Raw genomic sequence first — 23,183 nt, forward strand, 5'->3', positions numbered from 1 at the left:
CCTGAAGTTATCTGTATTTTGATGCTAATTCCACTGCCCCAAGGACAGCTGCCTAGTCAAGGACTCAGAACTCAGGTGACTTCACCAGAACCACCTCTCCATTGAATTTGTAAAGTACAGGTGAGGGGCAGGTACAGCATAGAAGGAGGCCTGTCATTGGAGGAGAAGGAAGGATGGGCGGGAGAGAAGTTTGAAGGAAGAGGAGGAGACTAGGGGAGAGAGGAGGAGACAGGGCGGAGGAGAGGGGCAGAGAAGCCGTGGCAGGACAAGGTGGCAGGTGATGTTGAGATTCTGCTCTGTGTATTCACAGGTTGTTATTAATGTTCCTAAGGGATGGATAGTACCGGGCTTTGTATGTTTAAGTGGGCAATTATATCTTATCAATTGGATCTAAGATTATTGTGTTGTGTGTTCTTTTATGTGAGGGTTTGAGTGCAGGAAAAGTGTGTGGCTGGGATGTGTTTCCGCCCAGATATCTAGCAGATATCTGGGGCACTGAGGTGCTGGACCAAGCGGGATAAAAGACCACAATACATTTTTATTTTTATATTTTTACAACAACACATACTGATACCCAGCCCTTTTGCCAGTGAAGACTCCTTCCTTACCAAGAAGTAAGAGAAAGGGACTCAAGCCAAAGTAACATTGAATGTCATTTATTATCACTGTTTATTCTAAAATCAGTCTCCTAGTCCTCCGGCGGGTCTTGAACTATTGGGTAAAGCTGTTTACAATCCCCAGGACCCATATGGTAAAGGGGATGCTCTTACAAATTGTTCTGACCTCCAGAGGAGGGACAAGGCACACATACACACACACACACACACACACACACACACACACACACACGCGCACATGCACACCTGCACGGGTACAAACATGCACACACACACACACACACACACACACACCCCGCATTCTGCCTTATGAGTTTTGAGGTTGTGACCTGTGGTTATACTACCCTACCCAGTTTCCGTGTGGTGCTATAGGACTGAACCCAGAGCTTTGAGCCTCCAAATCTAATTAACGTTTTACATGGAAAATTCCAAAGCAACAGTTCTGCATCCACACACATGTAAAACCAGGATGGCAAAGACCTAGACACACAGATGTCCTGAAGTGTCTCTCCCCCATGCGAGGTTCTGTGGAGACCTCATGTCCTTTCAGGGAAAGAGATTGATTCTCATCATGCAGCTGGCTGGCCTCGAACTCACAGAGGTTCACTTGCTTCTGTTGTCTGCATGCTAGAATTAAAGGGGTGGTGGGTTTTTTGTTTTGTTTTGTTTGTTCTGAGATAGGGTTCTACTTTGTAGTCCAGGCTGGCCTGGAACTCATTATGTAGTCCAGGTTGGCCTCAAATTTATGGCAATCCTCCTGCCTCAGACTCTCAAATACTGCGAATTTCAGGAGTGAGCCACCACACCCAGTTCTGCTAGTGATGACCATCAGCGGGCTTCTCCTGCCCTCTGGTGGAACACCCATTCTTCTACCACTGCACTGGGTCCCCCTGGTTTGTCTGACCACTTTTTTTTTTAATTAATTAATTAATTAATTAATTTATTTATTTCAGAACTGAGGACCGAACCCAGGGCCTTGCGCTTGCTAGGCAAGTGCTCTACCACTGAGCTAAATCCCCAACCCCGTCTGACCACTTTTATTGTAGCCATGTAGCCATCTGTCTGTCTCTACCAGCCAATCGTGGGACTTCTCCTGGATTCTCCCTGACGCTCAGATGGCGTTGCGGACGCAATGGAGCAGTCATACAGGTCCAGCCTGAGAACTCGTTATGGAGGGATTACTTATGTAGCAGCTGAATTCACCCAGTGGCTGAGTTCACCCTGAGTCCTAAAGAGGGCAGCAGACCTGACCTTCGAGAGCCAGTGACAGAGCTGACTGTGGAGAAGGTACAGACAGACACACCCACTTCTGGAAAGTTCAGCAGACACCCTCCCTTTAGCCTATTCAGTCAGTGTATGCGGGAGCCACACCGTCTGAACTGCTGGGGACCGAGGTCCTCTGGGCAGAACTTCTTCATGGGACCAGGTGCGCCTGCTTTGCAAGTGAGCATCAGAATCAGGCCTGTTGACTGGTCCCTCAGAGGAGCAGAGAGGATCATGGGGCCATCTGAGATTCCAGCCACCTTCAATTGTGCCCTATTTTCACATGTCCTGGAGCCAGGGACCTGGGACCTGGGTCAGAGTATATTGGCTGGGAATGGAACGAAGTCTGGCTGCTTTTTGGCTCTGAAAAACCCACTCTTCAGGCTGGTGGGAGAAGACATTGACGTGGGGATGCTTTGGGGTTCACTCATGATCCCGTTAGCACCTCAGCATCTTCAGACTGCCCATGTGACTTTGTGGGTAGCCTGTGGCTTCTCTCACCTTCCTGAGAGTCGTATGGGAACCTGGTTTGTCAGTGAGCCCCAAGATCCCCCACTGGCGCTCCCCAATTCTGTAGTCACAAGCACACCCTGCGCCTGGGGTTCCGTCGTTACTGCTTCTTGTGTCTTTGGGTGCTCTGCCTGCATGTATGTCTGTGCGCCATACATGTGTCCTGTGTCCTGTGCCCTTCAGAGGTCAGACTTGTTGGCTCTTGGAACCAGTCAGATGTGAGCCACCATGTGGTTGCTGGGAATTGAACTCAGGACCTCTGGGAGAGCAGTCAGTGCTCTAACCACTGAGCCATCTCTCCAGCCCACCCAGCCCTGGTTTTTGTTGTTTTGTTTGTTGGTTGTTGTTGATGTTACTGCTGCTTTGGGTCCCACCTCCCCCCCGCCCCCACCCCCGCATCTGAGATTTTATTGGTTGTGGATCAGTAGACGGACACTTCAGTTCTTCACACACGTGCCAAAACTCCAGAGTCACATAGTGTTCCTTCAGAACGGTTACGCCAGCAACGGCCCCGCCTCAAGCTTGGCAAGTCTCCCATGAGACCTCGCATAACAGTCAGGCGCTCAGAACCTTCCCTCTGCTGAATGAATGATTCACGGATTTATGGCACACGCGGTGCATTCTCAAGTTTCCCCGTCATTCGCAGCTCATTACCACAGTTTTTAGGGAAACAGGCTGCCTCGGCGACCATAGCCTCACAGTCCTGGCAGGGCCAGGTTGTTCCTATACAACCAGTCAGAGGTTGTATAGGAAACAGAAGACAGGATGTAATTTAAAATATTCCAGACGCGGGCTGGAAAGATGGCTCAGCGGCTAGAGGCTAGGCTCACAACCAAAAATATGAGCTGCAGATTCCAGTACCCACGGCCGTCTCTCCAGCTGCAAAAAAAAAACCAACAAAAACAAAACAAAACAAAACAAAAAAACCCCCAAAAAACAATGAAAACGAACAGACAAAAAAAAAAAAAAAAAAACCAAACCCAGTGCAACCACAAATGCACAACGGAGACTCCAGTGTGCAGTTGAGCGTGCTTTGTGCTCCCTGCTGTAGGATATAAACAGTGCCCTCGGTGGGATGTTTCTCTGACTCCAGAGACAGAGCCTCCCCAATTCAGTGTCCTACTGTCCCCTAGTTTTAACAAAAGCTAAGCTACCAGCAAGTGACTTCACCTTTTTTCCTTAGATTTTATTTTTAAACTTTCTTTTTAAAGATTTATTTTATGTATGTGAGTACACTGTCGCTGTCCTCAGACACACCAGAAGAGGGCGTCAGATCCCATTACAGATGGCTGTGAGCCGCCATGTGGTTGCTGGGAATTGAACTCAGGACCTCTGGAGGAGCAGTCAGAGCTCTAACCACTGAGCCATCTCTCCAGCCCCCTTTTTAAGATTTTTATTATTTGATGTGTATGAGTGTTTTGCCTGCGTGTGTGTTCGAGCATCACATGTGGGTCTGGTGCCCTAGCAATGAGCCTCCACGTGGGTGCCTGGAATTTAACTTGGGTTCTTTGCAACAAGATGTGCCCTTCACCACTGAGCTGACTCTCACTCCATGGTTTCACCCCTTAACAAATCATTTACCCTTAAAAATTAGGAGTTGTGGGATTCCCTGGTCTCCATTTTACAAATGTTTTGTTGTTGGTGGTTGGTTTTATTTTTGTTTTTTTTTGAGACAGGGCTTCTCTGTGTAGCCCTGACTGTCCTGAACTTGCTTTGTAGACCAGGCTGGCCTAAAACGTAGAGAGATCCACCTTCCTCTGCCTCCCTAGTGTTGGGATGAAAAGTGTGTGCCACAACCCAGCTTTTTTTTTTTTTCCTTCCTTCAAATGTCTCTAGGGCTGGAGAGATGGCTCAGTGGTTAAGAGCACTGACTGCTCTTCCAGAGGTCCTGAGTTCAATTCCCAGCAACCACATGGTGGCTCACAACCATCTGTATTGGATTCTGGTGTATCTGAAGACAACTGCAGTGTACTCATATACAATAAATAAAATATTTTTTAAAAATGTCTCTAAAACTACTAAAAAAAATTCACATGTGGGCTGGAGAGATGGCTCAGTGGTTAAGAGCACCGACTGTTCTTCCCGAGGTCCTGAGTTCAAATCCCAGCAACCACATGGTGGCTCACTTCCATCTGTAATGAGATCCAATGCCCTCTTCTGGTGTGTCTGAAGACAGCTACAATGTACTCATATATAATAAATAAATAAAATATTAAAAAAAAAATTCACATGTGCAAAAGAGTTGGTAAAAATATTCCTCTGGGGGGCTGGAGAGATGGCTCAGTGGATAAGAGCACTGTCTGCTCTTCCAAAGGTCCTGAGTTCAAATCCCAACAACCATATGATGGTTCACAGCCATCTGTAGTGTGATCTGATGCCCTCTTCTGGTGTGCAGGTGTACATGCAGATAGAGCACTCCTATAAATAAAATAAAAAAAATCTAAAAAAAAAAAAAAATTCTTCTGGACTCTACAAGGAGGGACGCAGGGCCTGACAGACACAACCTGTGGCTTCTCCCTCCTCTGCTGCAGAGGTGGGCTGGACTCTTGTTCTTGGTCTGCCTTTCTGTGAGCAGATCTGTACATCAGCCACTTCGGTCTGTTTGCCCCTTTGTTCCCCTCTTCCCTTAAGTTTGTATTTTCCTGACTGATGATAGAACCTTTCCCAGGGCCTCTTTTTGGCTCTGTTACCCCCCTGGGCAGGGGCATGTCAGGTCACAGAGCTGCCTAGCAGCCCCTGGACCACTGCAGACCTGGGTTTTTTTTTGTTTGTTTGTTTGTTTTTTTTTTTTCTTCGGAGCTGGGGACCGAACCCAGGGCCTTGCGCTTCCTAGGCAAGCGCTCTACCACTGAGCTAAATCCCCAACCCCAGACCTGGGGTTTTTAACATTGGTTCTGGGGCTAGAACCAGACTGGGTCCTCCGGCTTCTCCCTGGTCCTCTGTCTTTTAACCACTATCCAGAACTGGGTAGCTGGTTCTCTTTGGGTGTTTTAAAATCCCCAAAATGTAGAGAAAGACTACATGGCCACACTAGCCACCATCCGTCATGAGTCTGAGGGCTGTGCCAGCATTGTTACCACCTGCCCGGGATGCCAGTGTTTCTTCTCAAAGACGTGAAAGTCTGAAATCCCCAAGAGAAAACCTACTTCGAAATAACTAAAATACTTTTCCTTTAAGAATGAGATTTACTAAATGTGGACAGTCCAGTCACAGCATACATGGGGAGGTCAGAGGACAACTTTCAGGAACTAGTTCTCACCTGCCATGGGATTGGTGAGGATTGAACTCAGATCCTAAGACTTGGCAGCAAGCACCTGTATCCATTGATGTAAACTTTGAGAGGAAGGTAAGAGAGCCACGGTCCCTTTCCCTGTTTGATACTCCAGAGTCACGATGGGGTCCTCCTTGGTGGGGGTCCTGGAGGGTGCTGTGGGTCTTTTATTGCCAGGACTTGAACAGTACATGTGGTATGAATAAGAAGGATGGGCCAGCAAGATGGTCCAGCAGGTAAAGGGGCTTGCTGCCAAGCCTGACGACCTGAGTTCAATCCTGGGATCCACATGACAGAAGGAGAGACTAACTCTGCTCCGTATTTGTCCTCTGACTTCCATATATGTGCTGTGGTGTGTGTGTACACACATGCAGACAGACATACACAGGATAAGAACACAAAAAGGTCCTTGGTTACAGGGCATTCATTGTATTAGGGTTCTATAGAGAAATAGGACAGACAGAGTGCATGTGTGCATGTGTATAAGAATATATACACACACATACATACGCACATATACACATACATATACACATACACACATATACACATACACGTACGCACACATAAACATACACATATATATACACACACTTACACACATATACACATACACACACATACACACACATACATACACATATATATACATACACACACATATACATATATACACACATATGCACACATACACACGTCAGCCCAACTCTGCTTCCTAAGTGCTGGGGTTGGAGCCACAACCTACCAGACCTGTCTTAAGCCCATCATTTTGGAGGTTCTCAATCCAGAATGAGGCAAGCCCCACTGATTTAGCATCTGGTGAGGGCCGGAGGTGGATGGTAACATGTCCCACCAGGGGGGTCATGTGACCAGGGGCAGAACACCAAAACAGGAGGTCAGAAAAAGGCTAGGCTCCCCCTCTCCCACAGGGCCACCGCCACGAGGGCCCACCATTCCCAGTAGGGGAACTGGGAAGATTCTTTTTTTTTTTTTTTTCTTTTTTTTTGAGCTGGGGACCCAACCCAGGGCCTTGTGCTTCCTAGGCAAGCGCCTACCACTGAGCTAAATCCCCAACCCCAAGATTCTCTTTTAAAATATTTATTATTTATTTATTTAATGTATGTGTGTGTGTACACTGTCACTGTCTTCAGACACACCAGAAGAGGGCGTCAGATCCCATTACAGGCGGTTGTGAGCCACCATGTGGTTGCTGGGAATTGAACTCAGGACCTCTGGAAGAGCAGTCGGAGCTCTTAACTGCTGAGCCATCTCTCCAGCCCCCCTGGGGAAGATTCTTGAGCCATAGGCAGAGAACTGGACTGGAGAGATTGCTCAACAGTTAACAGCACTTAATGCTCTTGCAGACCCGGGTTTCATTCCCAGTACCTGCATGGTGGTTCACAACCATCTGTTACTCTATCTAGTTCCATTAAACACACACACACACACACACACACACACACACACACACACACACAGCACCTATGTGCTCACAGGAAATGACAGACCCCACATCCAGGCTTTAAAGGACATTTGCGGGTCAAAGTGCTTATGGTGCAAACAGGAGGACTGGAATTCACATTCTTCACAACCCATGCAAATGCGAAGTGGGCAGGGCGAGGGCTTGTCCTTCCAGCCTTGGAAGGCAGGGACAGGGGATCCCCAGAAAGACCTGGCTGGCGAGTCTAACCATAGGTTTGACCGAGACACCCCACCTCAGTGAATAAAGTCCAGGAAGTCGATCCTGTCGTCGAGCTAGGGGGCCTCCACACACTAGGGCACGCGCGCGTGCACGCACACACCTCAAAGAACAAATGGAAACAGATTTGAAGAGCAGCAAAGAAGGGCGGGTCAGTCTCCCAAACACAGAAAGTGTTTGGGGTGCTGGGCCACAGCCTAGGCGGAGGCCAGCCTCCACCCAGGCCCTGGGAGGCAACGGACAGACGCGTGCTTCCAGAAGCCTCAAGCTTCCCTCCCGTACGCGTTTATTGGATCTCCTTAATGTTACTCTCCGTTTTTAAAGTAGGAATGGCTGGGTCGGCAGACAGAGGGTCGGCATCCCAGGTCCTGAGGACACTGCAAGCTCACTATGACTTTGCAGGCCTGGATCTGAACTTCCTCCTCAGGGTGGATGACCAGGGAAAGCAGTCGGTCTGCCAGTCTGGACTCATCCCCAAAGAGGGCTTCGTGAAGGGACTGCTCGTTGTAATGCCATTTTACTGCTCGGTAGTGGTTGGCGTTCCGACCCTCACTCAAGCGCTCGGCAAACACCAGCACCTCGAATAGCAGACTGCCCGGCTGCGAACACTGGAGGAGGCACAGGAAGTTGGGACGCACCTATAGTGGGGAATGGGAGAGACCCGGTGAGCTCCTGCCCCTTCTCAAATTCTCAGCTTTGGCTTCCCACGGTCTCTGCTCTCTCACGGAGCCGCGTTTGCCAGAGAAATTGGATCACGATCAGAGAACGCGAGTGGAGTTCCTGAGATTAATTTTAAGACAGTGTGTGAAGCCGGAGAGACGAGGGCTGGGGTTTGGGGATGGGGCGGGGTGACAAGCTCTGACTGCTTTTGCAGCACCCATGTGGTGGCTCGCAACGCCTCTGCAGCTCCAGTTCTGGGAGGATCTGACGCCCTCTGCTGGCCTCCACCGGCCCTGCACTCACAGGCGCCGCACAGACAACCCGTGCACATTAAGAAAATGATCTCCAAAACTCGACCCCTGCCTCAGCACGTCACCAGTCCCCCTCTACCTTTCCTCACCTGACAGTTGAGAATGTCATAGAGGAGGTCGTTCTTCTGTGACAGGTAACTCAGGAGGCGGACAGCTTGGACCTGAATAAGGAACAGCAGGAGAGGGCGGGTGGGTCTGGGCCTCAGCAGGGGTGGCTTGAACCTCAGCTCTTCCCTCTGCCTGCAGCTCCAGGATTGGGGGTGGGGTGGGGGCGGAGCCTAGCTGGGGTGGGGCCTAGCTGGGGTGGGGTCTAGCTGGGGGTGGGACCTAGCTGGGGGCGGAGCCGCGGTCCTGCAGGGCGGGCACCTGTGCCAGAACACAGTCTGACTGTATGATCTCCATCAAGGCAGGCATCACCCGCCGCAGCTGTGGATGAACGTAGTCAGGTAGCGGGAGGCTGTTGAGCAGTCGGAGGCCAGACACGTGCAGCTCCATGTCCCAGATGGTGGAAATCAGTTCCAGCACCTTGATGCAATGTTCCTGGGGTGGAGAAATGGGTCTGCTCTCATATGGTGACCTCCCTGACACACTAGGCTCCGTGTCGCCCTTCACTGACCCCGCCCAGCACCCAGGAGATAATCCTTCCTACTTGGAACTGGAAATGCCAAGGCATTGATTAGCTACCCACCCTCATGCCTCGGCTAGCCACTCCCACCTCATAGATGTTTTTGTTCCCCTTTCTGGGCTATCTCTGTCTCCCTAAACCTTCTGCCCAGCCTCCTTTTCTCTGATTCATCCCCTCCATAAGGTCATCCAGTTCACCTGCTAATCCCACCTTCCTACCCAAGCTTGTTTCCTTGATCCTGGCCATTGGTGCCACAATCCCTCCAAGCCCCAAGCTGAAGTATTCTCTAATCCTCCTTCCGTCCGTCCGTCCATCTGTCTGTCTCTGCCTGCCTCTCTCTCCTTTTCTCTGTCTCTCTCTCCCATCCCTCAGAAAATCTTGTTGCGTTTTATCCTCAAAACCACCAAAAAGGGGGTTAATGAGATGATTCAGTAGGCAAAGTGCTTGTGGCACAAGCTTACTGACTCACCGGAGTTAGAGCCCTGGGACGCAGGTAAAGGTGGTGGGGAAGAGAACCAATTCCACAGAGTTGTCTTCTGATCTCCATAGTGCACTGTGGGGCAAGTCCGCGAGCACGCGCGGGCACACACACACACACACACACACACACACACACACAATGATTTTTAAACATCTGGTAAAAGGGTTGGTGAGTTGGCACACAATCAAGGTGACAAGAAGCTTCTGAATTTGACCCCCAAGGCCCAGAAGGTAGAAGGAGAAAACCGACCTCTTCAGGTTGACCGCTGACCTTCAGGACTGCTCCATGCCATGGGAACGCCCATTAAATGGGTGCATGCACCCACCCATATGTATACACAGCCAATTAAAAACATTTAGCATCTGTACTTTTACAGAAACTGCCTGCACAAAGCCTAATTGATTTTTACCCATCCCCATTCCTACCCTCCTCTTCCAACCCTCCCCTGTTGGAGTTCTGCAACAGTAGCCTCCATCCTGCCCCCTGCATCTTCCTTCAGAACACCCCAGCCTTGGAGGTGCCAATCCCTCTCCTCCCCTTCAGCTGCTGCCTAAGTCCTCATTCCCTCTGCTCCTGTCCTGACCTTCAACCCTCACGTCCTGGCTTCTGCTTTGGCGGTTCAGGGCTCACCTGCCTAAGGCGGCTCCCATGGGTTGTTCCCTCTGCTGAGAACTCTTTCCCTTCAGTCACAGGTCACTTCCCTAATTCCTACAAGATCGCTTAACCTGAGCCCCCAGGAAGAGCTGCTATTGTTCTTAACCACTGAGCCATCTCTCCAGCACCATATCTTTTATTTTTAAATAATTATAAACTAATAATAAAAGTAAATTGAAACATTAAAAAAATTTAAAAATAAGGGGCTGGAGAGATGTCTCAGTGGTTAAGAGCACTGGCGGCTCTTCCAGAGGTCCTGAGTTCAATTCCCAGCAACCACATGGTGGCTCGCAACCATCTGTAATATGAGCTGATGCCCTCTTCTGGTGAGTCTGAAGGCAGCTACAGTGTACTTATATGTAATAAATAAATAATTTAAAAAATTTTAAAAATAAAAAATATAAAATAAAAAATTCTAAAAAATAAAATAAAAAATAAATTTAAAAATTAAAATAAATAAAAAATAAAAAATATTAAAAAATTAACAAAAATAAATAAATTTTTTACAAAAAGAAATAATAGAGAAAAATAGCTGGGTATGGTGGCTCACGCCTTTAATTCCAGCACTCTGGAGTCAGATACAGGAGAATCTCTGAGTTTGAGGCTAGCCTGGTCTACAGAGCTAGTTCTAGGACAGCTAGGGCTAAATAGAGAAACCCTGTCTCAAAAAAACAAAACAAAACAAAACAAAAAAACCACTAAAACCAAACAAAAAAAAAACAACAAAGAAAAGTATCATGCATATTTGCAACATTTTTATAATAAAGTTTAGAATGTTAAATAAATTATTGATGTTTTATTTGTATAATTATAAATTCAAAGGAAGCTGCAAAAGAATCCACTTGCTCTTTCCTGTATACCTCTCACCCAATCACAGTTCAATACCACAATTAGAGATGGCGTTGGCAGTGTGAGTGCCAGGTCTGCATCATCTTATTACAGATCTTTGTAATGACCACTGCCTCCAACGTTACTTCATCACATCAAAACTGTCCCAGGGGTCTCTCTCGTGGGACCCCTCACAGTCATCACTCACCTGCCTATTCCCCAATGCTGACCTGTTTTCCAACTGGACAGTCTTTTGAGAATGTCATATAAATGAGATTAAACTTCATGTGGCCTATTGAGGTTGGCTACTCCTTGTTCAATGTAATGCCTGAGATCTGTCCAAGTCCTATGTAGCGACTTGTCATTCTTCTTGGTTGCTGCGTAGTATTCCTTTGAATGGATATACCACAGTTTAACCACCCACCTAACTGAAAGACTTTCGGTAGCTTTTTACTCTGAGCTGATTTGAAATGAGGCTGCTATGAGGAATTGTGCACAGTTTCTAGGCAGCTATAAGTTTATATTCCTCTGGGAATAGTGCAACTACCAGTCAATAAATATCTATTTAATGTTTGTTTTGTCTTTTTTGAGACAGGGTTTTTCTATATAGCCTTGGCTGTCCTAGAACTTGCTCCATAGACCACGATGGCCTCCAACTCATAGAGATGTGCCTGCCTCTGCCTCCTGAGTGCTGGGATTAAGGACATGTGTCACCACTGCCAGGCCATAATGTTTTAAGAAACTATTAAGCTAATTTCCAGAATGGCTTCCATTTTGTATCCTCACCCGCAGTGTGGAAGGAACCTAGTTTTGTTACGTCTTTGTAGCCTTGGGTGTTCTGGACTAATTCTCTAAGATTTGTGCATTCATGGATATGGTTGATTTGTCTTCATGTAGGTACAGTAGAAGAAGGCATCGGAGCCCATGGGGCTAGAGTTACAGATGGCTGTGAGCCGCCATGTGGTTGCTGGGTATCGAACTCAGACCTCTGGAAGAGCAGCCAGTGCTCTAACCTTTGAGCCAACTCTCTGGCCCTTGTCAACTAATTTTTATTTTCTTATGTACTCTTTCATCTTTTTTTTAAAAACATTTATTTATTATGTATACATCATACAGTTTTCTGCCTGCATGTATGCACCTGCAGGCCAGAAGGGGGCACCAGACCTGACTATAGATGGTTGTGAGCCACCATGTGGTTGCTGGGATTTGAACTCAGGACCTCTGGAAGAGCAGACAGTGCTCTTAACCATTGAGCCATCTCTCTAGCCCGTATTCTTTTATCTTAATTTCAATTTTGTAATCTTATGATTACGTGTGTGTGTGTGTGTGTGTGTGTGTGTTAGCATGTTGTACACAGTGGGATGGGGAGAATTTAAATGGAGGTCAGAGGATAACCTTGGGAACTCACCGTCCTGGCTGTTAGCAGCAGATAGCCCCCAGGAGCTCCCTCACTAGGCCTCTGTGTAGAATCTTGAAGCCCCTTATTAGACATGTGGTCTGTTGTGGTTGTTTGGCCTTTTGCTTGTGTTTTAGGTGGTGTCTCATGCGGCCAAGGCTGGTCTCAGTTTGCTATTATAGTTGAGGCTGACCTTTAACCTCTCCACCCCTCCTTCTTGCCTCTACCCCCTGAGTGCCTGGCTCACAGGCATGTGCCACCCGGCTGCACCTAGCTTATTCAGTGATTGGCGTGGAGCCAGGCTTCACGCAGACTAGGCAGACCTCACCTGGGCACCACATCCCCAACTCCTAGTTCTTTTAAAAAGCAAGTGTTTGGTGTCAATTCACCATGGAGGTAATGGAAGATCCCTTCCTTCATAACTGTAATCTTCATGAAGAGTGGGAACTTCCTCATGCCCCTCCTCTCTGTCTTTATCTTTGTGTCTGTATGTCTGTCTGCCTGCTCTGTCTCTGAGTGTCTCTGTGTGTCTGTGTCTGTTTCTGTCTCTCTCTGTGTCTCTGTCTCTGGGTGTCTGACTGTCTGTCTCTGTCTCTCTGTCTTTATCTTTGTGTCTGTCTATCTGCTGTCTATCTGAATGTCTGTCTCTGTGTGTCTGTCTCTCTGTGTATCTGTGTGTCTCTCTGTCTCTGTCTGTCTCTGTGTTTGTCTGTCTCTGTCTCTCTGTCTCTGTATTTTCGTTTCTGTTTGTCTCTCTGCTCTTTGTGTGTCTGTCTGTGTCTGTCTGTCTCTCTCAGTCTCTGTCTCTGTCTGTGTATCTGTGTATCTATTTGTTTGTCTCTCACTGTCTCTTTGTGTGTCTGTCTGTCTCTCTCTGTCTCTGTCTCTCTCTCAACAGAGCCTCACTACATAGCCCTAGCTGTCCTGGAACTTTCTATGTAGACCAGGCTGGACTCAACCCACAGAGATGCCCCTGCCTTTGTCTCCTTGCTGAGGAGGCTAAAGGAGTGAGCCACCACGCCTAGCCTGGTGCCCTCCACAAACCACTGCAATCGCATGTAACACATGTGCCTCTGCCTCATGTGTCACCCCCCGCACTGTTAGGATATAAAGCCCACAAAGACGGGCATCCTTCTCTCTTCACCACTACCTCAGTGCCCAAAAGCCAGGGCCCGACAGACCAGTGAGGAAAGGGATCTTGAGTTTTGAGGGTTAAGATACTGGACAGAGAAGGGGCACCAAACAAGTCCAAGTTGGTCTTACAGTGGTGAGCTGCCCCCCCCACCTGTGAGAGCAAGCCTTTCCTGCCCCGCCCCACCCACCCCTGAGAGTTGAGGGTAGGTGAGTAGATGAGAGTCTGGGGCAGGGCAGGAGGAGGAGTATGTATAAGAACAGGGAGAGAGGGAGGGAGAGAGAGAGAGAGAGAGAGCGCCCCTGGAGCTTCCTTTTAAATGGTTGGGGTTAGACAAAGAGGCATGGCCCATGGCCAAAGCAAACTTCATGCTCAAATGTAGAGGGAGATCCGATTGGGAAAGAAGGGCAGATAGGTAGAAGCCCACTTGAAGGCCTAGGTGGTATGTCTAGTAGCAGCTGGCCATGAGGAAGCAGAGGAAGTCCCCCCCCCGTCCCCCCCACTTCCCCAACCCCCCTGCCCCCACCCTACCACATCCTTCAGCCCCCCCCCCGCAGCTGCAGGGTCCAGGCTAGTTCAGCTTGTACTTTCTAAATAGAAGGAGCCAAGCCCTCCCAACACAGAGCCACAGGCTGGCATCCATTCCTGGCAGGGTGGCAACCCAGGGTCTCTCATAAAAGCAGGGGACCTGGGAGGCTCAGTTTTCGGGCACCAGAGAGAGCTAAGGGGAGAAGCAGAGGGAGCCACCAAGTGTCACTCTAGAGCCCCAGGCTAGCCTCAAACTCGTGATCCTCTAACCTCAGTCTCCTGAATGCTAAGATTCCAAAGATACACAAAACCTCCAGCCCAAACTTTTGATTCAGACAATTTGTTTTGCGTGTAAGAAACAATCCTAGTTTGCGGTGTGTGTGTGTGTGTGTGTGTGTGTGTGTGTGTGTGTGTGTGTGTGTGTGTGATTAACACCATGACTGAAAATGTTGGAGAGGAATGGGTCTGTCTTAAATCTCCAGGAGGGGCTGGAGAAATGGCTCTGCTTTTAATAGCACTGTTCTTGCAAAGGACTCCTAGCTACCACACGGTGGCTTAGAACCACCCCGAACTCCAGTTCCAGGATCTGGCCCCTCTTCTGGTTTCCATCAATCAACCAGGCAAAATATTCATCCACATAAAATAAAGAAGGTTTGCTTTTTTTTTTTTTTTTAAAGAACCGTGGGAGACTGCTTTCTGGCTCGCACACTGGTTCCCGTTCAGTCGAATTTCTTATACAGCCCAGGTGCCCATCTAGGGATGGTGTCGCCCACAGTGGGCTGACCCCCCACACCAATCACCAGACAGGACATTCTGGACATTCTGGTAGAGGGAACCCTTCAGTTGAGGGTTGATGACTAAAACTAACCGGGAGGGAAATGTTAAAATGTGAAATATTCAAATGTCTCCAGGGACGCTCCCGGGACTGCAAGGAGGTTGCATGCCCTGTGGTCCTTGCGTGTGGAGATCAAGAAACCAGGGAAGATGCAAATATTCCACAGTGGACGAACACTGAGGTAGTCACAAAACGGACCACGGTTTCAGGAGGAGGAAACAAGACAGCCAGGTAAGGATAGACTCAGCCTTTTGTAAAGGCAAAACCCAGAAGAACACAGACCACAGATGGATGGTTTCAAACCAGAGTTTAGCTTTTCTCCCCTAAGCTGGCAGGTGTCGTCCCTGAAGCAACTAAGACACAATATCCCAGAGCACGCAGGTCAAACACAGCAAACCCGTGCTTACACACCTGTCTACCTTTTGTCAGAAACGCCGCAAAATGCACGGGGTGTCTGCATTACAGCATCGAACGTGAGGTCGAACCCTTCTGGAGGGGAGGACCCGTCGAGGAGGGGACCTTATATGACCATGCTGTTGGGCTGGCCACATTTAGGGAAGGGTATTTTTTTTTTCCCTGCCGTATGGGAGAAGGTGCTGCATACATGTGCTCATGGGGTGTGTGTGTAGGGGGGGTCAGAGGAGAACTTGTGGGAGCTGGTTCTCTCCTTCCACCATGTGGGGCCCTGGAAATTGAAATCAGGTTGTCAGGCTTAGAAGCGAATGCCCACTGAACCAGCTTGCCCCTGGGTTTCGTTAGAATTGTTTTTCCTTTCCGCTTCACACATATAGAATATATATGTATAAAGCCAGGCAGTTCCACCACTCAAGAGGAAGAGGCGGGGTTGGGGGATTTAGCTCAGTGGTAGAGCGCTTGCCTAGGGAAGCGCAAGGCCCTGGGTTCGGTCCCCAGCTCCGCTAAAAAAAAAAAAAGAGGAAGAGGCAGGCAGATCTCTGAATTTAAGGACAGTGGGACAGCCAGGGCTACACACACACACACACACACACACACACACACACACACACACACACAAAGCAGGAAAAATGTGGTAACCCCAGTTTCACAACCAGCCTGGTTATGCGCTGGTGTCTAAGAATCTGCCCTTCGAGAGTCCAGGCCCATCAGGCTCTCTCGTGAAGACTAGAGTGGCGTGGGACGAAGCTGACCACTGTCTCCCCCACTTATTTCCGGGTTAAAAACTCGGATTCAAACTTCCCGGCTATCACCAAATTAAAGGACCCAAACTCTGGGGAACACGCTGCCCATCTTGCCTGAATGACGAGCCTGAATTTCCTGATGCCAGAGAAGGCCTTAAGTGCGTTCAGAGCTTGGATTTTGACACTGTTGTCCTTGTCATCCAGCATTTCAGCGATCAAATTGATGTCATCCAATGTACAAGCAGAGGCCTAGAGTGTGTGAAGAGAGGTGGGAGAGACAGGAGAGGCGGGTGTCCTGGGCCCCGCTGTCCCCTGAGTCTCTGAGGTCATCTTTCCTTTGATGCTACCGTCAAGCAGAGGGACAGGTTTGAGGATGCTGTCCAGGCAGTCGTGGGGTTAGGGGTGAACTCTAAGCCAGGAACCAGACTGACAGGGAGGGGCGCGGCCATGCCCGTCCAGCCCAGCCCAGCCCAACCCAGCCCAGCCCAGCCCAGCCCAGCCCAGCCCAGCCCAGCCCCGCCCACCTCAGCTTCCAGCAAGTACACGCAGCGGGTGATGCTATGAAGGACCATGCTTTTGGTATACGGATCGTGTTTGCACTCTAGAGAGTGGAGAAGTCTTCGAATCTCACCCGAGTCCCGCCCGTGGCGCTCTCTCTCGATGGCCAGGCCTAAACAACACCCCAGTCCACAGTTAGGGATACGGACTCATTGAGGAAAGCAAGGGGCTGGGAAGTGGGGGGAGGGGGAAAACGGGGTAAGGAGGGAAGCTGAGGTCTAAGGCTTTTCCTAAAATGGAAACTTTTGGTCTGCCGAGTGGCGTGTTTCCCGGACTACCCTACCAAGTGTGCACCACACCAAGAACCATGTCTACTATTGTGCTGTCTGCGTTGTCGGTCGCTCCTTTGTCTTTTCAGTTACAACTTTCCTGGTAGGGTTCTGTTCTCATCGGGATACTCTTGGCAGTTGGCAACCAACGTGTCTCAACTTAGTGACCCTTTTCCTGATGGCACAAAAGTACCCTAGGGGGACTAGAGAGATGGGTCAGTGGTTAAGGACACTGGCTGCTCTCTCAGAGGTCCTGAGTTCAAATCCCAGCAACCGCCTGGTGGCTCACAATTGTCCGTTACATCAGTACTCGTAGGTAGGCAAGACCCCCAAATACATAAGATAAACATTTAAAGTACCCCATGACCTAGTTGGAAACTCAGGGCAAAAAGGTCCCTCAACTTTCCTTTCCCTCAGTGTCTCCAGTTCCTGACCAAGTTTTTGACTTCAGTTTCCAATACATAGACCAGAGAGAGAGAGGGAGCAGGGTGGACAGTTCCCGGAGACTGGCTCCACAGAGAGCTGCTACCCAGAGACTCCCAAACTAGCTTCTACAGCCGTGCCTTGCTAGTGCTGGGAAGGGGGAGGGAAACTGAGGCAGACTGGCGAAGAGAAAGAAGGAAGGGGAAGCCTTAGAAGCAGGTACCTCCTGGGGCAGAGCTCTCTTCCCCAGGGATTGGATACTCACGGGCAATGCAGATAGGTGAGTCGGAACAGAGCGGTGACTGACACTTTAAGCCAGCTCTGATGGCCTTGTACAGCAGGTATATGGCCCCGGCGCCTGTAGCCAGGCCTATGAAGCTTTTGCGGAGGTCCAGTTGCTCCAGGTACGAGGGAATGGTCTTACCCATGTCTTCAGTGCTGCCTTGTGGCTAGGTAGGAGCTAGGCCCAAGGCACCTGGAGAGAACATTCCGGAACCAGAACCCTGGCAGGGCCCAGAACCAGAGTGCTAGAATTGGAACTAGGCAACAAAGGAAACTTTGGAGATGACGGGGTCAAGGATGGCCCTCAGGGAAGTAAGAGGCCCCGAGTGCTCCTAGAGGAGAGAAGATGCTGCTTTGGGAGGCTTCAGAGAAGTCAGAGACTCTAGGGGTAGAAGGTAGGGAGGGGAGTAGGGCTCAGAGGTAGCATTTGCCTAGCACAGAAAACCACTGAAAAGTTTTATGGGGTTTTTAAAAATATTTATTTATTATATATACACTCTACAGTTTTCTGCCTGCATGTGTGCCTGCAGGCCAGAAGAGGGCACTAGATCTGATTATAGATGGTTGTGATTATAGATGGTTGCCTGGAACTGAACTCAGGACCTCTGGAAGAGCAGTCAGTGCTTGTTTGTCTCTCTGTGTAACCCTGGCTGGCCAACCCAGATCTGAGAAATCTGCCCGCTTCTGCCTTCCCCTTGCTGGGGTTAAAGGCGTGCACCACCATGCCTGGCTTTTTAATTTACTTGTGTCAAAGTCACATGCACTGGATACCTGAGGCGTGCAGAAGAAAGCGTTGGACCTGCTAGAGCTGGAGTGACAGCGGCGAGCTGGGTGATGTGTGCGCTCTGCGGGTAACCGACCTAGGGTCATCTGGAAGAGCAAGGGCATTTAACTTCGAGGAGCCCTCTCTACCTCCTCTCTTTTATTTTTGAAGGGAAATATCACCTAGTTCAGGCTCTTATAACACTGATTGGTCTTCCTGCCTTGACCTCCCTAGTGACGGTGGGTTACCGGTGTGCATCACCGTGCCCAGCTCCTGTTTTGCTGTGGGTCTAAGTGTTGCAGTTCAGAAGGAAAAGGCTTCCCCTAGGGAAGGGTTTCAAGTGTTACAGTTCTGCTCAGTGGGGGTGGGAGGGTGGGGGGAGTATACCCAGACAAAGCTCTGCTCTTGTGAAAATGTTACAGCTTTGCTCCTAGCATATTGGTATCCTGGCAATTGGGAGCCAGGGAATGCCACGAGGTCAACCACATTTGCATAACAAATCTTACACAAGAGATCCGTTGGGAGGGCGGCTGTCTCTGCTCCAGTGAGAAGCAGCTAAGAACTGAGTAGGTGGCAAAGTTTATAAAAGATTCCTTGCCCGGCGGGGTGGGGGTGGGGCGATTTCCCCTGTGGAGATTTCCAGGGTGAGGATTGGTGGGATTTCAATGCCTGAGCTTGAGTGAGCTCAGGGATTGGCAAATTTTCCTGCTCAGGATTGACCACTGAGCCATCCCTCCAGCTCCCTCTTACTGCATTGTTATTACCTTGTGTGCCTGTGTTTCTATGTGTGTGTAGGTTTGTGAGCATTTCTGTCAGAATGATGTGTGTGCTGGGAATTGAACCCAGGTCCTCTCCAAGAGCAGCATGCACTCCTAACTGCTGAGACATCTCTCTAGGCTTCCCTAGACATGAGCTCTCATTGAACCTGGGCTCACTGACTTGACTCAAGGGGATCAGTGCTCAGATCACGCTCTTGTGTCTGGCTTTTGCCTGTTGGTTGATTTGTTTGTTCTTCGAGACAGGGTTTCTCTGTGTAGCTCTGGCTGTCCTAGAACTCGCTTTGTAGACCAGGCTGCCCCAGTGCTAAGATTAAAGGTGTGCACTGCCGCCTTCCGTCTTCCTGTTTTATTTTTAATCAGCATACACATTTACTGTTCAAACTGAGGAGTTTCACTAAGACCTCTTAATACCTGTGTGCTGTGTATTTTGACCATTCTCCTGTTCCTTTTTCTTTGAGCCAGGTTTGAGGGAGCCAGCGGGTGCCAATTTCCACTTTATTCCACTAGAGGGCAGCAGAGGCCCACTTCTGGGCCTGGGCCTTTGGGTGTCTTTCCTGAGGACAGCTTGGGGGAAGCTCACAGTCAGCTTCCAGAATCCATAACTTTGCGTTGGATTCCCACACGAGTGACAGACTGTTCCTCACTCATCGATCCCTCTGCCCACTCGAGTTTGAAAACAACGGGTGGACACCTTAGACAGTTCTGCTGTCCCGTCTAGTTTCCAATTGCAGCTCTGGAGTCTGCAGCCTCCTGGAGGAAGTCTAAAGGCTGGGGCCGGTCTTTCTTAGCAGCATCCAGCATGGGAGCCTGCACTTGGTAGGTCTTTAGGTCATGTTGTCAGTCTTAAAGTGCAAAGAGCCTAACGTGACCCTGAAGGGAAGAAAGAGCAGAGTTGCCTGGGGCTGAGGGGGGTCTAGGTTTTCTATTCTGAACTCCAGAGGTGTCTGGAACCTTCCCTTGTCCCAGCCTCTGGTGTGGACTGGGGTGGTGAGCCGCCCTCCTGGAAGAGCTAGGCTAGAAGAGCCCATTTTAGCCAGTCTCTGCCTCTGCCTTCTCACCCAGCCTTCCTACCCTTTCTGACCTCAACCGAGATGATTCTGCGAACGTCACGGTTCTTTTTTTATTTTTGTTTTCTGCTGTCTGTGGTGTTAATGGGCCCACTCGTGTCAGAGTACATGCACACATATGTATGCACGCACACATGCAGAGGCTCAAGGTCGACTTGAACAATCTTTCTGCCTTCCAGTTTGTTGTGATAAAACACTGTGACCAGAACCAACTTGGTGGGGAGAGGGTGTTTGCCTCTCGGTTCCTTGTCTCAGTCTGACACTTAGGGAACTCAAGGGAGGGGCTGAAGCCGAAACCAGAGAATGTCTTTTCCTAGCTTGTTCTTTTGACTTGTGGTCAGCTGACCATTTTTACACAGCCCAACGCCTCCTGCTTAGGAATGGCACCTCAATTGGCAATCAAGAAAATGCTCAGACACGGGCCAATCTGATGCAGACAGTTGTTTACCTGGACGTCCTTCTTCCCAGGTGTGGAAGGCTGGCCACCACACCATCAATCCCCTGCCTCACTCATTAAGGTAGGCATTTGGATAAAGGCTAGGGGTTTTTGTTTGTTTGTTTGTTTGTTTATTTTTTGTTCTGATAGTGAGTACACTGTAGCTGTCTTCAGACACACCAGAAGAGGGCATCGGATCCCATTCCAGATGGTTGTGAGCCACCATGTGGTCGCTGGGAATTGAACTCAGGACCTCTAGAAGAGCAGTCAGTGCTCCTAACCGCTGAGCCATCTCTCCAGCCCAGCTAGTTTTGCTAACAAGCTTACTCTGGGAATTCCATCTCTGCCTTCAGTGGCTAGATTTACAAGTGGGCCACCGCACCCACCTGGGACTTAACCTGGGTTCTGGGGACTGAATGTTAGTGTGCTTTAAGAAGAGTGCCTACTTCTGCTCTTTAAACACTAAAGAGAGCCAGGCAGTGGCGGTGCCGGCCTGTAACCCTGGCATTTGGGAGGCAAAGGCAGGCAGATCTCTGAGTTCAAGGCTAGCCTGGTCTACAGAGCAAGTTCCAGGACAGCCAGGGCTACATAGGGAAACCCTGTCTCAAAAAACCGAGACAAACGAAAGGACTCTAAAGACTCGTCTCTAGGGGTTGGGGATTTAGCTCAGTGTTAGAGCGCTTGCCTAGGGAGGCGTAAGGCCCTGGGTTGGTCCCCAGCTCGAAAAAAGAACCAAAAAAAAAAAAAAAAAAAAAACTCGTCTCTGTTAGTCTGCCGCCAGATCCCTCCTGATACTTCTTAGCCCAGTTCTTCTGTATCTGCCCTCGAACAATTCAGAGGGAACCAGGGTGATCATCCCCCAGGGTGACATGTTCCTGAGCTCATAGCTTTTTTCCCTATAGTGCTATAGGTCAGATCTGGGGTCTTCTGCTATGATACCAAGCCTTATCAGCTGCTTCATTGTTGGCTTTGGGGGGGGCAGGTGTGAATGTGGTGTCTGCATCACATGTCCAAGCAAATCCTGTCCCTCAGCCTCCTGAGTAGCTGGGGTGACAGGTTATGCCACCCAGTCAGGCATGTACAGCACATGTGACCTGGTGCTGGGAGAAGTCAGCAAGAGGCATTAGATCCCCAGGGACTGGAGTTACAGTTGAGAGTCGCCCTGTGGGTGCTAGGATTCAAACCCGAGTCCTCTGCAAGAACAGCACATGTTCTCGGAGTGGTGGAATCAACTCTCTGGCCCTCTGTCTTAGTCAGGGTTTCTCTTCCTGCACAAACATCATGACCAAGAAGCAAGTTGGGGGGCTGGAGAGATGGCTCAGAGGTTAAGAGCACTGACTGCTCTTCCAGAGGTCCTGAGTTCAATTCCCAGCAACCACATGGTGGCTCACAGCCATCTGTAATGAGATCTGATGCCCTCTTCTGGTGTGTCTGAGGACAGCTACAGTGTACTCACATATAAATAAATAAACAAATCTTAAAAAAAAAAAAGTTGTGGAGGAAAGGGTTTATTCAGCTCACACTTCCACATGGCTGTTCATCACCAAAGGAAGTCAGGACAGGAATTCACACAGGGCAGGAAGCAGGAGCTGATGCAGAGGCCATGGAGGGATGTTGCTTACTGGCTTGCTTCCCCCGGCTTGCTCAGCTTGCTCTCTTATAGAACCCAGGACCACCAGCCTAGGGACGGCACCACCCACAATGGGCTGGGCCCTCCCACTCTTGATCACTAATCGAGAAAATGCCTTACAGCTGGGTCTCATGGGGGCATTTCCACAACGGAAGTTCCTTTCACCATGATAACTCCAGCTTGTGTCAAGTTGACACACAAAACCTGACAGTACACCTCATATCAGCTTTTGAGACAGGTAGCTTAGGCTGGCCTCAAACTCTGCTTACTTACCTCCACCATCTGAGTTGCTAGGATTCCAGAGTCCATCGCGTCTCCTTTATTAGGGCTGGAAATTGAACTCAGGGCTTGCCACAAACAAGCAAGGACCTTACCAACAAAGTTACAGCCTGACCCAGCTCCCACCCGGTGGTAGCTTTTTAACTTTTTGGGGTGGATATCATCCAAGTGTTCCTTGCAGGTCAGTTTTGGGGGTGGCAACATGGGTGCTGGGCACACGGCCGTAACTCAGCCAGTTCAGCCACCTGATTCTGATTTCTGTGTTCCACGCCACTGTGGGAAGGGGCCGAGACCTACTGCATGGAGTTGTCTGTGGAGGCTGATCCTGTGCATGGCACACCGACCGGTCACGGTGAGGGTGGCAAACCTGTCTTCCATGCCTCCGCTAGGGACAAACCACCGTGAGCCTACTTTGCTGAGCTGGAACTTCAAAGCCACTTCCCCATTCTCCTCACCCAAGCGTGGGGCCCTGCGTGTTTCAGCGTCCTTAGGGCTCCAGGCGCTGTTGGGGGCGGTCTCATGTACACAGGGCTATGCTGCACTTCTATGAACCCCAGCACTCTCCGGAGGTAGAGATGGTGGTGGGGTCAGAAGTTCAAGGTCATCATTTCATATCAGGACATTAATAGCGCCACTACATCTGCTAGCAAGGCCCTGACTTTTCTGATTGGATCAAGTAAAGAACATTGCCTAGATAGCTCCTCCCCCCCCCATTTTTTTTAACTTTTTT

The 23,183-nt window shown here is 49.5% G+C and overlaps 1 protein-coding gene across 2 annotated transcripts; it reads right to left on the bottom strand.

Moving 5' to 3' along the window:
* Positions 1-7,486: 7,486 nt before the first annotated feature.
* On the bottom strand, positions 7,487-17,646 carry Armc12 (armadillo repeat containing 12). Of its 2 annotated transcripts, none has more exons than XM_032889172.1 (6): positions 17,483-17,646; positions 16,492-16,637; positions 16,082-16,216; positions 8,698-8,871; positions 8,421-8,492; positions 7,487-7,998 (listed from the first exon to the last, which is right to left on the bottom strand). In XM_032889172.1, the coding sequence occupies exons 1-6, from the start codon at positions 17,643-17,645 to the stop codon at positions 7,666-7,668; spliced, it is 1,023 nt and encodes a 340-aa protein (XP_032745063.1). In that variant the 5' UTR covers position 17,646; the 3' UTR covers positions 7,487-7,665. The 2 variants fall into 2 exon arrangements, with proteins under 2 accessions (XP_032745063.1, XP_032745064.1); XM_032889173.1 differs by having other exon boundaries at positions 7,619-7,968; positions 17,483-17,645.
* Positions 17,647-23,183: the final 5,537 nt, after the last annotated feature.

Source organism: Rattus rattus, chromosome 18 (genome assembly GCF_011064425.1).
Source record: "Rattus rattus isolate New Zealand chromosome 18, Rrattus_CSIRO_v1, whole genome shotgun sequence".
In the NCBI taxonomy this organism is placed as follows: Eukaryota; Metazoa; Chordata; class Mammalia; order Rodentia; family Muridae; genus Rattus; species Rattus rattus.

Bases quoted from the DNA above. Each gene is read 5' to 3' on its own strand.
- Armc12 (XM_032889172.1), bottom strand. From the start codon at position 17,645: ATGGGTAAGACCATTCCCTCGTACCTGGAGCAACTGGACCTCCGCAAA. The intron at 16,217-16,491 runs GTGGGCGGGGCT...CACACACTCTAG, and splicing joins TGTACTTGCTGGAAGCTGAG to GCCTCTGCTTGTACATTGGA. The intron at 8,872-16,081 runs GCAAGATGGGCA...TCTCCACCCCAG, and splicing joins AATTCAGGCTCGTCATTCAG to GAACATTGCATCAAGGTGCT.